Source organism: Myxocyprinus asiaticus, chromosome 15 (genome assembly GCF_019703515.2).
Source record: "Myxocyprinus asiaticus isolate MX2 ecotype Aquarium Trade chromosome 15, UBuf_Myxa_2, whole genome shotgun sequence".
NCBI lineage: Eukaryota > Metazoa > Chordata > Actinopteri > Cypriniformes > Catostomidae > Myxocyprinus > Myxocyprinus asiaticus.
In genome coordinates this window covers 29067068-29082883 of record NC_059358.1, presented here as the reverse complement: position 1 = coordinate 29082883, position 15816 = coordinate 29067068, and the positions used below count along the sequence as shown (strand labels likewise).

The window sequence follows — 15816 nt, the reverse complement described above, 5'->3', positions numbered from 1 at the left end:
CATGACCCCCCCCCCCCCCCCCCCCACATTGGCACACAAATACCCATTCTCCATCCCTTGCTCGTTCTGTTGTTTTCATTGTATTTTTAAATCCCTCTATCTCGGTCAAACCTCCCGGACAGAGAGTCTATTGCATCTCTTGAACCCTTTCTTTCATCATTCATCACCTCCTTTGTTTTTTGGGAAAATGAAAGCAGTAAATAACCATAATCATTTTTGGGAATTCCCATAGAATGTATGTTCAATTGCACCGATTATATTTGCAAAACCTTGTATTGTGACATTTTCTTGTTTTGGGAAAAGATCTTCATGCAGAAAAATCTGTTGTTTTCTCTCAATCAATCACCTAATTTCTTTCAGTCTCCATCATGATGTGTTGTGCACTCTGTCTAAATACAGTACATATGTAAATCCTTTCCATCCCTATTTCTCTCTTGCAAACACAAACACCCCCACCCCCACACACCGTGGTTGAGAGAGAGAGAGAGAGAGAGAGAGAGAGAGAGAGAGAGAGAGAGAGCGCTTCAGTCCTGATCAACGGGACCCTCAGGACCACAGTCTCAATCTGTCATTCATGCATTTGTATTGACCGCTTAATTTCTTTAAAATGGGAACATCTAAGTAAATCGTCCGATGTTTCATATATATATATATTTATATATATTCTTAATAGCATTAGTTGTCAACCTTTTAAATGGACACACTTCACTGGATAGATTTCATTTACCCTGGATGTTATGGATTTCCAATTTCTGCGTACTAAAAATGTCATGCTTACGGAAACGTCATTGACAACAACATAGTTGTGCGAATTTTTACTGAGAACAATTAATTTAGGAAGTGTTTTATTTCGGTGAATCCGGGAGTCTTAAAAACACCTCCCTTTGGCGCGACTGTGGACGATGAGTGCGATTATTAAAGTTCTCAGTGGATTTCAAATCTAAGCGTGCAAATTTAAGAGTGAAAGTGACGGATAGACGTCGGGATTTTAAGGAGTCATCTCTCACTTCAAGTATTCCTCAGGGATTCTCTTCTCTCTCTCAACACCTGTCTCTCATCTATCGACGTGAACTCGCGCCCAGAGAATAGGCGCATATTGGAACGCAAAAGACTGTCGATTTCTCTTTGAAATTCAAATTTGAAATTTGAACATTTCAAATGGAATTCCAATACAACAAATCTCCTCACTCAGGATGCACACCGTTTTAACGGTCAGCGGTCTCAGTAATTACATCTAATCGAAAACAAAAGCACACACGAAAGTAAGAGACGTGGAAGCACGCCACACTAGGCTGCAAATTAAGGTGGGCAACCGTTTTCAAATTTATGATGTAAAATTGACCACAATTTATAGCCTAGTGAACGGTTCATTTGCAGTGTCAATTGGTGTGTCTGCCAAATGTGTGAAAATGTATTTACGATTTGTGAATAATAAAGCCACTTCAACAAAAGAACCACAAAATGTCCAGACGGCTAGACAAATCATTTTTGGGGGATATGATTGCCATAAATATGGAAGTCAGAGAGAGATTGATATTGATTAGTCTCGTATCGGGTCAAACCACACAAGTGCTATCAGCAATCAATCCTGGCCTATTTATTTCTGGTCATTTTCTGGGTTTATCTATATCTTTTGGTTTATGATCAGTTCTGTTGTGTGGATTATTGTATATTTATGAATACCTTGATACTGTGTGTGAGCTTCTTTAGTTATGCACACTAAATACAAACACTGAACCCCATTGATCTCTATGAACTTCCCTTGGACTCTCCTTTCAAACTGGTGTTGGACCAGATAACTGGTATTAAAAAAAAAGCTTTGTTCTCTACAAAACAGTGGAGATTAATCACATTACAAATGTCCTCTAATTTTTAATATAGAAGATATGTTGATGTTTGGATAGTTGATCCTAAATCTAATACTTCTATGGTATTCTGCTAATATAGTTACATGGCAACCGCAAGTCTTAATCAAGTGTTGTGAGAGAGGTCAACTCATTTGGTAAAAAGAGTATTTTAATAGCCTTTTAAATGTTAATGGTGTATGATGAACTGTATCAAGCCCTTATCACTGGTCTTTTGTTAGATTACTTTTTCGAATTTATTACCTTCAAGAGACATTTCGCAGGCTTTGGAGATTCATGGAGGTCATTAGTCATTTAAATGATTAAATTATATGAGTGTTCAATTTTAGTGTTAATTTACAGTATATTGTTCAGTACTATGATGACTAATTAATTCTACCTTATTAAATCAGGCCATTGAATGAACAACACTGGCTATACCTCACAGGGAAGCCCACATATTCTGAATTTGATCTCTAATTACAGATAAGGATATCAGATGATTTCAAAGATAGAGGGAGTATATTACAAGAATATTCCAGCATTTTGTAATCAGTCCATCATTATGATAATGTCACTGTGAAATGTAAAAATGTATTTTTCTTTAAATGACTAAACTTTTTATTGCTTAAATGTAATGAAAGACAGTCAAAGATGAATGTTCCTGATAAATTCATGAAGTGGCAATTCCAAAAAGATGTAATAAGCAAGGGTAAATGACTAATTTTTGAATGACAAACCTCTTGATGATATTGTTAGTAACGTATGGAAACCAAATTGTTCTTTTTCACATTCTGCTGTTGTGGATAATTAACATGATAAAGAATGGACAGATGATGTTATTTTATGAGCCCACAAGTGAAAAGTGGAAGACATTTTGGCCCACAGTCATTGTGCACAATGTTTTCCTCCTTTCCCCATCCCCAAACTCACATTTTTTTGCTTGCATTATGCAATGCAAAGCACCCTTATAACAAACTGACAGAATGCATCATGTTCAGATGTGCTATTCCAGTCTGAGTCATGGTCTGGATGTTTATTCATTCCTTAACACTGCTTCACAGTAATTTGGCTTTTATTGTCATTTACATTTGAGAAAATGACACTTTGTGATAATGCTGCAGGGCTCTATCAGTTTAACTCACCTTACTACAGGTCATCAGCTTAGTGTCTGGACCCACTGCAGAATGTTAGTCTACTCTGAAAGTAAATGAATAGCCCACAGACAGCATTGTGAACAAAAACACATCAGATATTGTTGTAAGGTTTATTCACGATGGGGTTAGCATTTAGTGATGTGAGATTTTACATGTTTACAGTCCCAAATGAGTGATCAGATTTTCAGATCTAAGAGTTTAGATCTGAGAACATTTTAAATGAATAGAAACATGGGCGCGGACCAGTCCTTTTGCTATAGCTGTCATTTCTAATTTTTAACTCTGTGCTTAGATGTGTTTTTAAACCTCAACGTCATATAAGCATGACCATTCCTGCTCAAGCAATGGTGTGAGTTTGAGGCACAGCCTTCTGTTTGTCCAAACAATGTCAAGGGCCAGAAGGGTGCTGGCCAGTGTTTGGGCAGTTATCATTATTTTTGCATTACTTTTCTGTTTGGTGCTGCTAGTGGCGCAGAAATTGCACACTTCAACTTTAAGGCTGAATTCCTTAGCTGTAGTGGCTTATGTGTTGTACAGTGAATTATATCTTCCTCACACAATAACCAAATGTACGATTGTGTATAACCACCAATGAGATCACAATGAGTTTGAATATACTTACTTTAAGAAGTTATAATGATCTTAAAAGGTGTATGAGATCATGCATGATGTCATGATTTTGGTATGTGTAGCACCCAAAGTGGTCATTGTGATTTTTTAATTTATTTATAGACTTCTCATAGGAGCTAATGGCCAATCATAGAAACTTCTTCTCTTAAAATGTATGATCTATTCGCTTAATCCAAGTCGTAGTCCCAATGGTCCTCAGTCTTGTAATGAAAATGTGTGTGTGTGTGTGTGTGTGTGTGTGTGTGTGTGTGTGTGTGTGTGCGCTTAACCTACTTTCATCCTATTTCCTTGTTTCTCCACTTATTTCTGCATGTCATTCCATCTTCCTCTCTCATTCACCTGCTGTTTGCATTTGTTTGTTGTCTTTGGGGATGAAATTATTTGAGTGGACCTTTTTAATTTCCCCTTTTTTCTCAACATGAAAATCTTTAATTGTATATTGATGTGTAATGTACATTTAAAAAAAAATCCATTAACTTTACGGTAAAATACTGGCAGCTGTTGTTGCCAGAAATTTATCGTAAAAAATACAGTGACCATGTTTCAAACTTTTCGGGATGTAATTTTGATGCCTGTATATTTTACGGTTAACTACCATTTATATTATTTAATGATATACAGTACTGTGCAAAAGTCTTAGGCACATAAGATGTTTTACAAAAACATTTGTCTTAAGTTGGTTATTTATTTCTTAAATTTTAGTGTGTCAATAGGAAATATACATTTTAGACTCCCAACCATTCATTATGCTAATTGAATAGAATAGAAGAACAGGGAGCCCTGCAACAGATGGCAGTGGCGGATTTAAGCATGGGCGACATGGGCAGTTGCCCAGGGCGGCATCTTGCGGGGTGGGTGGCATGAGGCACAAGTGCCTAAAACTTTTGCAAATCACTGTATATATTATGATAAAATCATACTTTTTAAATCTAATAAACTACTAAAAATGTATATGTATTTTCTTTATCATATATGTTGAAGTTCTACCCTTTAATCAATTAAAGGAATATTCCATGTTCAATACAAGTTAAGCTCAACAATATGCCACAAATGCTGTCGATTGAGCTTAACATGTATTGAACCCAAAACATTCTTAAAACAGTATTTTACAGCATTTTTACTGTGTAATCTATGATATGGCTGGCTCAGTACAAGCTTGATGTTTCTTTTTTTTTAATACCATGTTTCTCAACCAATACAGACACCCTTAGAGCTTTGTCTCTGTCATTGAGAAAGACAGAGGTGGTTGACAGGAGTCATGGCGGCCATAGCAACCGTCCCCAACTACACCCCATCGCTATGGGTACGGTTATGCCACGCCATTCCTCGCCTGGACTTGACCCTGCAGACACGAGATAGCGTGTTTTCTCCAGACAGCTGGGAGTACCAGCAGGTAAGCCTCTTTCCCTCTTGCTCACTCGTTCTCTCCAGCCCTCTCCTTGTTTCTCACTTCCTGAAACAATTTTCACCTGACAGCTGGTGTTTATAGGCACTCTCATCATTTGGAACAACCCATGTTTATTTCTGTCTCACACTCTTTTTTCTCTCCTTTGTGTGTTGTCTCTCATTGTGTCCAAGTTACATCACATGTACTGTATGTACCATGGTGTGCAAACAGCCATGAATTACTTTTTTTTTTCTTGCTGTCAAAAATATTCACACATTGATGCATACACTACATAGACACACTTACGCCATTCCTACACTCATACACACACACTCATAGAAAACTTAAACTGAAGTGTTATAGTCAAAAACATGAAAAGCACTTCTCTGTTTGCAGTGCTAAGATTTATTGACTCAAAATTGAGTTTGTATCTCACATTCTATAATGTTAAGTGGCTGAACATTATAGAAGAGCAATTACTTTTGCTGTGTCAGAGACTAAAAGCATGATGTACTGATGCAAGAATGGTAACTCAGTTATATCAGAGGACCATTTACTTGCACATTTTCCCACATCACTAACATTATGATGAAATATGATTAAAAAAAAAATGAGCTCCTGCATTGCTTGCTGCTATCCTATGCCCAAGACAATTCAACCTCACTGAACTTAGTCTGTACTTAGCAAATACATATTTACTCACATTTTTGTAGAACTCTATTGTTAACATGTTTGCATATGTTGCCACTGTGTCCTTCAGACATAGTGCTTGGTACTTGTCTCATATTTGTATGTTACATGTTTTGTTACATGATACGCACAGTGGCTCCAGGAGTCACTGCTTCCTCTCCTACCATATAGGAGAGAAATGACAATAAACCTACTTTAACATTAAAATATGACTAAATGTCCAGTATATGTGGTAAATACAAATTTTCCAACATTCAAAGATGAAACAGAAACTGGAATTGTAACTAAAACTATTGCATACCGTTTGAATCTTTAAACTGAGTATAGTGAAGTTACTCTAAAGAGAAGTAATTCTCAGCTTGACCACAAATAGAGAAAATAGGAAGAGACAAAGCCAGATTATGCAATGGAAGCTTGAATGGGTTTATGGAATAAGAGGCAGATGATGGGAGAGAAAGAGAGACAGAGAGGGGGAGAGATGTCCAAGGAAAGAACAGGATATGAGAAAGCGAGAGAAAAATGAAAGAGTGAAATGCTGGTGGATAAAAGTGGGAATTGGGAAGAGGGGAAAAAGGAACAAGAAGAAGAATGGAGGGGAGAGGGTGAGAGATGAAAAAACGAGAGCGAAACAGAGAGCAAAAGCAGTGAATGTATATAAGTAGGTCACAGATTATTAATAGAGATCCAGTGGTGTGGATAAAAAGAAAGAAAGGGGGATAAGAGTGAGGGATGAGTGTACAGAAGAGAGAGCATGTAGAGAAACTGTGGGGAAAGGAGAAGGAGGGAGTGGGGAGAGAGTGATAGAGTGAGAAATTGTGGGAGATGGATTGCGACCAGATTGCAGATATGTAGTGTGTGAATTCTGAATGCACAATGTGTGTTTGACTGACGGCAAGCTTTAATTACAGCTCACCTTTCCCTCTCTTTGAGTGGAGCATCCATGCTGTAGTAGCCTATAAGATTAAAGAGATCATTTTATGTCATAATGTAGGCATGTGTAAGAACTGTATGTAGCTATGCAGCATTTATATTTGTATTCTATGTTCTGTTATCCTCTATGTTAAATCTTTTAAATATACCTGTAAGTATTTTCATAAAGACATTTCTTATTGTAAAGGTAATCAGATTCAAAACATGAATCCAAATCCATTGCTCATTTTTTCTTATTGAAGATCAGTGGTCATTATAAAACAGATATTTCAGACTCTGAATTCTGTTTGGATGAGCCTCATTAAAATCTTTGTAAAATGAATATAAACTCACACCTATAGCCTACCACACACTCTATATTAATGTCCCAAATAACATTACTGAGCAATATTTATTGGAAACAGCCAGTGGTGGAAAAAGTACAGATACTACACCAATTTATTACTTAAGTAAAAGTAAAAGTCATCCATTAAAATGCTAAGTAAAAGTAAAAAGTACCTGGTTTTAAAAATACTTAAGGATCAAAAAGTAAAAGTAAATAATGCAAATTCAAATCCGTTCATCTTATAAAATGTGATTCATGTTGTTATATGTAAAGCCATATAATTGAGTCTCATATAGGTAATATTGAATACTATAAGTGATTTTTCAGTACCATAAGTAAAATTGAGTCACAGATGGATAAGGACAGGTCATATAATACCAAAAATAAGCTGAATTTCATGGAAATGAACATGAAAAGCACATTATTAATTTAAAAAAAATCAATAATTATTATTATTAATTATTATGTATAAGTTAAACATATATATTTATTCTGTCCCTGAGCAACTTTGAGCTGAATCTAACATTTAAAGCTACACTAAGTAACTTTTGGCCCTCTAGCGGTTGAAGCATAAAACTGCAAGTTACTTGCAGAGGAACATTGTTTTGCCAATGAGCTCTGGACCCTCTTTTCTCTATTTATGGACATGACGTAAACATGCACTTAAGACTGATGAGAGTATGCAATTTCCTGCCAAATCTGTCCCGACAACTCTAAAATATAAATGATTATTATTATGGAGTTATATGTGTGACAAAATTCTGCGTAATTGTTTTTTGAGCATGCAAAATTATATTTTGAGCACACAAAAATGTTCTGTGCGCGCAAGATGATATTTTGAGCGCAAAACTTTTTTGCATGCACAAGATATTTTGAGTGTAAAAATTTTTTTGGCGCGCACAAGATGATAATCGGACACACAAAATATTATTTTGTACACGCTTGAGCTCAGTTTTGTAAAGCAATGTATCTTCTTGCTAAGATTAATACATTTTTTGATCTCACTCGTTCTCTCTCCTCGTATGCCCTCTGCGTGCGTTCGGAACTTTAGACTGCTCATTTGCTTTTCCTAGTAGCAGTTCTAGCTTGTATGGCTCCCTGGGCGAAACTCCATTCAGCGCACCCCCCTCGCTAACAATAGCTGTTGACGGGGGTGGGGGGGATCAAGATGCTGCTCCGGGCGGCTGCCCATGTCTCCCATGCCTAAATCCGCCCCTGGCTTTTCCAACCATATTCCGACAAGTCCCACCTCCTACATCAGGATTGGCTATCAGCAGTGATGGGCAGTAGCTTCACTACAAATAGCAAAGCTATTAGCTTCACTATATTTTTGAGTAGCAAGGTGGTAGCTTCGCTAGTTTTTAAATCAAGTAGCTTTTCAGTAGCAAAGCTATATTTATGATTAGGTAGCAGCGTAGCTTTGATAAAAGCTACACCACTACATCATGCCATGTACCCGGTGTTTACTATCGCCAGTTTTGAATCAGAACTAAAGATGTCAGACTCACAAATGAATCGCTCATCTGCGTTGGTTCTTTACAATGAATTGGTCACATGTAATAGCAAAGCGGTCTGAATCAGTTCGCCATTCAATCTGAATGACTCAAAAAGCTCACACATGTGCTGCTGAATAATTTGATGCATGCTCTCACTTGCCAAAACGCTCCCGAAATATTTTAAAACACGGAAAATTAAGATAACACTGGTTGCAGTGGATCTACAATCAACCAAACCTGCAAATGCATCCTATCATTTGTCAGAGATGAAGTCTTTATTAAGTTCAACACGTGTTGTGTGCAGCCTGTGAACGGCTCTGCAGGTAAAGACATTTTACCACCAAAAGAGTGTTTAGTAGTCTACACAAACACACATAAAAAAGTACCATGGATGTTCCAACATGGCGGTGTGCTGAGCACATGCATTCGTCTCTGCTCCTATGGCAATCGGAATATAATTCAGTCTTTCTGCATTTCAAAATCAGTCAAAGTACTCTTAAGGAGTTTGTGTTACACTTTGGATGCTAAAATGACATCTCGGGCAGCAAAGAAGAAGCCAGGACAACAAGAGAACTCTAACCCGGGGATGACCGGTCAACTCTCCGACATGCCAGGTGACGGCAAGCTATCACTATCTTGAGGGAGAATTTTAGTTCGAAATTTACAGGACTCATGTCGGCCATACATGAGGTTAAACAGGACATAAATTAATTCTCAGGCAGACTCACCTCAGCCGAACAACGTATCAGTGATATGGAGTGCCATATCTCCAGACTTCAGAAATCCGTAACTACCCTCCAGCAGCAGCTAAAGTCTTTTGGTACCAAACTGGAAGATCAAGAGAATCGCAGTCGCCGCAACAATCTTCATCTTGTCAAACTTCTGGAGGGTGCAGAGGGGTCCAATGTGTCAACCTTCCTGGAGTGTTGGATTCCCAAAGTTATGGGGGCCGAATCTTTCCATAACCCGATAATCATCGAGAGGGCACACCGCCTCCAGAGTTGGTGAGAGCGTGAGTCTCCGAGGATACTTATTATGTGGTTTCTGAACCACAGAGACAAGGAAAGAGTGTTGAAGGTGGCTCGAGCTAAAGGGAAAGTGATGTATGGCACACAAGGGGTGAAATTCTTTCAAGACATCACCAGAGGAACACACATCAAGAGACTGCAGTACTACGAGGTCAAGCAAAAACTGAAATCCATGAACATCCAATATGGAACGGTATATCCAGCAAAACTCTGCATCACACACGCCGGCCACAACCACACTTTCGAGGACCCGTCAGATGTCGCAACCTTCATTCGCATGTTGGGAAATACAAACTGATGATATGAAGGCATGCTGATTTCTTCATGATGAAAGAGACTGATGCTTTAGTAGTGAAGGGACTGAACTCTGAGGAATAATGTACCATTCACCTGTGGTCTGAACTGTTAATCAAAGACAATGCACCATTTTTATTTTTTTTTTCAGTTGCACAGGCTTGTGGGTTAATGGTGATGGTTAGTACAGAACCACTAGTCCAATACAATTTCTGTTTGTACTGAATCAGGTTGCAATGAATGCATCTGGGTGAGAACATTGTTTATATAAGTTAGTGTGGAAGTTCATATTCTGTTAGTAATGCAGACTGTTTACTAGGATTTTTAAACTCCAGCTGAAGTTGGTTAATCGTACGTATGAAAGTCGGCAAACCGCTCCTCGTAATAGGAGGATCGGTGTGGCTGTATGTTGAATCCGTCATTTTTGGGGAAGGGATAGTTTCACATGGACCAGTTCTGGGGGTCAGTGCGCAGGGGAGCATCTTATACATGCCTACACATCTTTTGTTTTTTTTAATTAAGTATGTTTGCACCAGGTTTATTGAGGGAATAGAGTGTGGTGATTGGAGGATAAGGTTACAAAAACAAATTACATAACAAATACACCATGAGCAATGATACAAATATAAAGATGATGTTGTGGAATGTGAGAGGATTAGGGAAACACTCTAAAATTAGACAGGTGATGACAAGAATTAAACAACTCAAATTTGACGGTCATATTCCTGCAGGAATGCCACTTAAAATCTAATTATACAACTCCAATATAGAGGTGGTGGCATGGTCAAGTTTTTTTAGCTCTATTCTTCCCCAGTTCCAGGGGAGTTATGATACTAATTCATAAATCTGTTCCAACTGAAATAGTTTAAATAATACAGGATCCAGCTGGTAGATACTTAATAATTCAAGGATTATTGTTCAAGGAGAAAGTAATATTGGTCAGCTTATATGGGCCTAGTAATGACTGTCTAAAATTTTTTGAAGAATTGTTTCTGTTCCTGGCCTTGCTACAGGGTAAATTAATAATAGCAGGAGACTTTAACTGCACAATATCCTCTAACCTTGACCACCTCCACAAGCTTACATTCTTAAAGCTTACATTCAGGGACAGATAACTGGATATACTAGCTCACAGACCAACAAGATTAAGTTAGAATGGCAATCATTAGAGAGGAGAATCAAGGGTGCAGAAAGGGAGGTTTATTTAGGTACAGTTGTGCTCAAAAGTTTGCATATCCTTGGAGAATTGGTAATATATGTACCATTTTTAAAGAAAATATAAGTGAGCAGGCAAAACACATTTCTTTTATTTCTTATAGGATTCATATTCAAATGTAGGTTATAACAGAATGGCACAATCATAAAACAAAACATGGCAACAAAGAAAAAATGAAATGACCCCTGTTCAAAAGTCTGCATACCCTTAGTTCTTAATACTGTGTATTGCCCCCTTTAGCATCAATGACAGCGTGCAGTCTTTTGTAATAGTTGTCTGTGAGGCCCCACATTCTTGCAGGTGGTATAGCTGCCCATTCGTCTTGGCAAAATGCCTCCAGGTCATGCAAAGTCTTTGGTCGTCTTGCATGAACCGCACGTTTGAGATCTCCCCAGAGTGGCTCAATGATATTAAGGTCAGGAGACAGTGATGGCCACTCCAGAACCTTCACCTTTTTCTGCTGTAACCACTGGAGGGTCAACTTGGCCTTGTGCTTAGGGTCATTGTCGTGCTGGAAAGTCCAAGAGCGTCCCATGCGCAGCTTCCGTGCAGAAGAATGCAAATTGTCTGCCAGTATTTTCTGATAACATGCTGCATTCATCTTGCCATCAGTTTTCACAAGATTCCCCATGCCTTTAGAGCTCACACCCCCCCAAAACATCAGTGAGCCACCACCATGCTTCACAGTGGGGATGGTATTCTTTTCGCTATAGGCCTTGTTGACCCCTCTCCAAACATAGAGCTTATGGTTGTGACCATAAAGCTCTATTTTGGTCTCGTTATTCCAAATGACAGTGTGCCAGAAGCTGTGAGGCGTGTCAAGGTGTTGTCAGGCATATTTTAACTGGGCTTTTTTGTGGCATTGGTGCAGTATAGGCTTCTTTCTGGCAACGCGACCATGCAGCTCATTTTTGTTCAAGTATCGTCGTATTGTGCTCTTTGAAACAACCACACCGTCTTTTTCCAGAGCAGCCTGTATTTCACCTGAGGTTACCTGTGGGTTTTTCTTTGTATCCCGAACAATTCTTCTGGCAGTTATGGCTGAAATCTTTCTTGGTCTACCTGACCTTGGCTTGGTATCAAGAGATCCCTGAATTTTCCACTTCTTAATAAGTGATTGAACGGTACTGACTGGCATTTTCAAGGCTTTGGATATCTTTTTATGTCCTTTTCCATCTTTATAAAGTTCCATTACCTTGTTACGCAGGTCTTTTGACAGTTCTTTTCTGCTCCCCATGGCTCAGTATCTAGCCTGCTTAGTGCATCCACGTGAGAGCTAACAAACTCATTGATTATTTATACATAGACACTAATTGCAATTTAAAAAGCCACAGGTGTGGGAAATTAACCTTTAATTGCCATTTAAACCTGTGTGTGTCACCTTGTGTGTCTATAACAAAGCTTAACTTTTGTAAACTTTTGATCAGGGCCATTTGGGTGATTTCTGTTATCATTATGATTTAAAAAGGAGCCATACAACTATGTGATAATAAATGGCTTCATATGATCACTATCCTTAAATAAATTTTTTTTTTTTTTGCACGATCAGTCGTATTTTAAAAATCAGTGCCAAAATTTCACAATTTCTGCCATTGTATGCAAATTTTGAGCACAACTGTACATTGAAGGTAACACACCAGGAACTTTTAATTCTCAGAGTTCAGTATAACATACTTTCTACTGCCAAGGCTGAAAATAGTTTAATAAGGCTGAAACAATCATTTTATGATCATGATGAAAAAGCAGGGAAATTGTTAGCATTGCAAATAAAAAATTAGACGTTGAAAGCGCTATTAACAATATTCAAACCCTAAACGGTGACATAGTCGCTGACCCTATAGAACTTAATAATACATTTGTATAATTTTTCACCTCTTTGTACACATCCGAAGCATCTAAGTTCATCAATGACCAGACCCATTTTTTTATGTGAGCTTCAGCTCAGAAGGGGACCAATCCCTGCTAGATAGTGCCCTTGAGGAGGGTGAAATTCTGAGGGCAATAGTTAATATGAAATGTGGCAAGGCAGGAGGTCCAGTTATTTAATGATAAACTTTTTTGTCCCTTGAAAGACATGTTTGAAGAATCTTTTCAGAAAGGTTGTTTACCACCTTCTCTAAGGTGCGCATTTATCACATTGATTTTGAAACCTGACAAACCTTACTATCTGAATGCTTACCTTTGTCTAAGTGTGAAACCAAAACTATTGACATCTGCTTAGTTCATGCAAGACACCTAATTGCACTTTACTGGAAGAATAGTACACGCCCTTCTAGTAGCCACTGGATGAAAGAAATGGCACACTGCCTTGCATTAGAAAAAATAACATATATTATCAAGCAGAAACTCAAAGAATTTTATACATTTTGGGATCTCTTCCTAAGTTTTCTGGAAATGCTACACAAATACAGGAGACACAAGATTCCTCTCACACCACTCATTAATTATTCTATGTAATAATTGCATTTGAGTTAAATAATGTGTATGTATATATTGACTTTTGGAGTTATGAATAAGTTAATCATATAGTAATGTACCATAGTAGTACCATGGCATTCTTTGAATTACCTTGAAGCACCATTTAAATTCAATTGTACAGTATACGAATATGGTAATCATATATCAAATTACCATAATAGTACCATGGTATTCTTTGAATTACTTTGAAGCACCATGCAAATACAGAATAGTTCATAAATATGGTAACTGTATCTGAAAGTACCATGGAATTACCATCTGATACATCAGATATCACATTGTTATTGCCCAGATGTGCTCACACACACAAAGATTTTGGCCTCTGATCAGAAGCATGTAGTACATACAGAAATACAACAGCTAGACACAGGATTACAGGATAAGATGAATAGTATGAGTTTTTATACAGGAGTGTGCAAAGGAAATTATGTTCAAATGGACATGGGTTTGTAGAGGTAGTAGTATAATAAATATGAAAAATAAAGTGTAAAAATAGTGATTTTTCATTTTGACCACATGGGTTTGTATAGGTAGCATGTATAAATATCAATTTACATTTTTTTTCACATGCACATACATTTTACATTGCACCATACTGTATACTTGTATACTGTAATGCACTATACTGTAATATACTGTACCATGGCTTTGATAAACTTTATGTGATTAGTATTTTAGATGCTTTGTCTATGACAGTATGCTCTGTGCATCTGGTTGAAAAAGTAGCTTAAATGTAGCAAGCAACTTTTGGCATGTAGCTTGTAGTGTAACTTGCTATATAGTAGCCTGGGATCATGCAATGCTAAGGATTTCTTTCTATTAAAAAAAACAAAAAACTTTTTGTTGTCTCAAACAATTGAGGTTCAATATACTGTACATTTAATTTACCCCAAACTATGACAGGAAACATAATTAGCCTCTTCTCATAAATCTATTTTGCCAGAAGGGTTGTGGTAGAATGCATAAACGTCATAAAAACAGCATACTGAACATTTCAAGATAAAACAACAGCTTTGATATGCAAACATAAACAGCTTTTCTAATTTATTATCAAGAATAGAATGTTAATTTAGGCAGTATTTATTATATTCATAATATTCATAATATACAAGTCTGTCGAAATAATAGGAGAGGACGCACTAAAGGAGGTGGACTAAATAGCATGTTTATTAAAGAAAATTATATTTCATATAATAATAACAAAAAGAAGAAGGTTCAGTTGTTGCAGATCCATGGTAGACTGTAATCTGGTCACTTTAATTTGAATAAACTGCTCTCTCAGAATATCCTGTGGGATAGAAAGAAGTCAAATTAAGTTCCCCCAAAACTACACTATTACGTATAGTCTAAAAGAGTTTTACACACGGGAGAGATTAAATTAATATAATTTCAGATGAAAGTGGTAGCTAACATGGCCAAGCTAGTAGCTACGTAAGTGTAACTTGGTAACCTAGATAACCAAATACTAGCCAAGAGAACCATACTAAGAGAGCTAGCCAGATTGTTAGCTAGCTAGTAAGCCTATTGGCAGTGTAAAGACTAAAAATATATTACATAAAGGTTAAATAAAAAGAGTTAAGTCAACAAAAGAGCTGATTTCATGTGGTCATAGTGTGTTACACATTTCCTTTCTTGAAAACCAACTATCAACTTCTCCTCTTCCTCTTGTTTTTATTAGCAGTATGATCTGTGGTCTAGCCAGCCAATCAAAATTTACCACCTCATCGCTGATTGGCTCAAATTCTGGCACATTATAATGCTGCAACCTTGTTGAGCAAACAAGCGGTCAAAGCTATGAGCGCACGCAGATTGGGCAGGAGCAGAGAGTGAGTGAGATCTTGCACATGACAGTGGAGTTACGTACATTTCAGAATTCTGTGCAAATTCACATTCAAATAAATTTTATTCAAGTGCAAATGGATTTTTGTTCGCTCAAAGTGAATTCATCTTTGCAAGAAGATACATTGCTTTACAAAACGCGCATGCAAAATACCTTTTTGTGCGCTCAAAATATAATGTTGTACTTGAAGAAAATGTTTGTGTGCTCAAAATAAAATCTTGCACGCTCAATGTATAATTTTGTTCCCACAGAACATTTTTGTGCTCTCAAAATATCACATTGCACGCTCAAAAAATAATTTTGTGCGTGCAGAATTGTGGCACACATATTCCTCCATACATTATAGGTTCACCATAGTGAATCAGGGTAAGGCAAAAACATGGTTTGGAAGAAAGATTGTTGGTGTACTTGCTCATTATTGAATTTTGTATTTATTTGTTTCTAACAAAAAAATCTTGCATAGTGTAGCTTTAAAAAATAGTTAGCTACTCTGCGAGCTAT

At 37.3% G+C, this 15816-nt stretch overlaps 1 protein-coding gene across 5 annotated transcripts in view; it reads left to right on the top strand.

Moving 5' to 3' along the window:
• The first annotated feature begins 36 nt into the window (after window positions 1–36).
• Window positions 37–15816, top strand: part of LOC127452889 (protein tweety homolog 1-like) — a 44175-nt gene continuing 28395 nt past the window's right edge. For 2 of the 5 annotated variants that reach the window (XR_007899323.1, XM_051718729.1), the window contains exons 1-2: window positions 37–1304; window positions 4833–5024. Coding sequence is in view for 4 of the 5 variants with exons in the window: in XM_051718729.1 (XP_051574689.1) it covers window positions 4890–5024 (135 nt within the window). In the remaining variant the exon portion in view is untranslated. The remainder of the gene's footprint in view (window positions 1305–4832; window positions 5025–15816) is intronic. The other 3 variants (XM_051718732.1, XM_051718728.1, XM_051718731.1) reach the window with 2 other exon arrangements.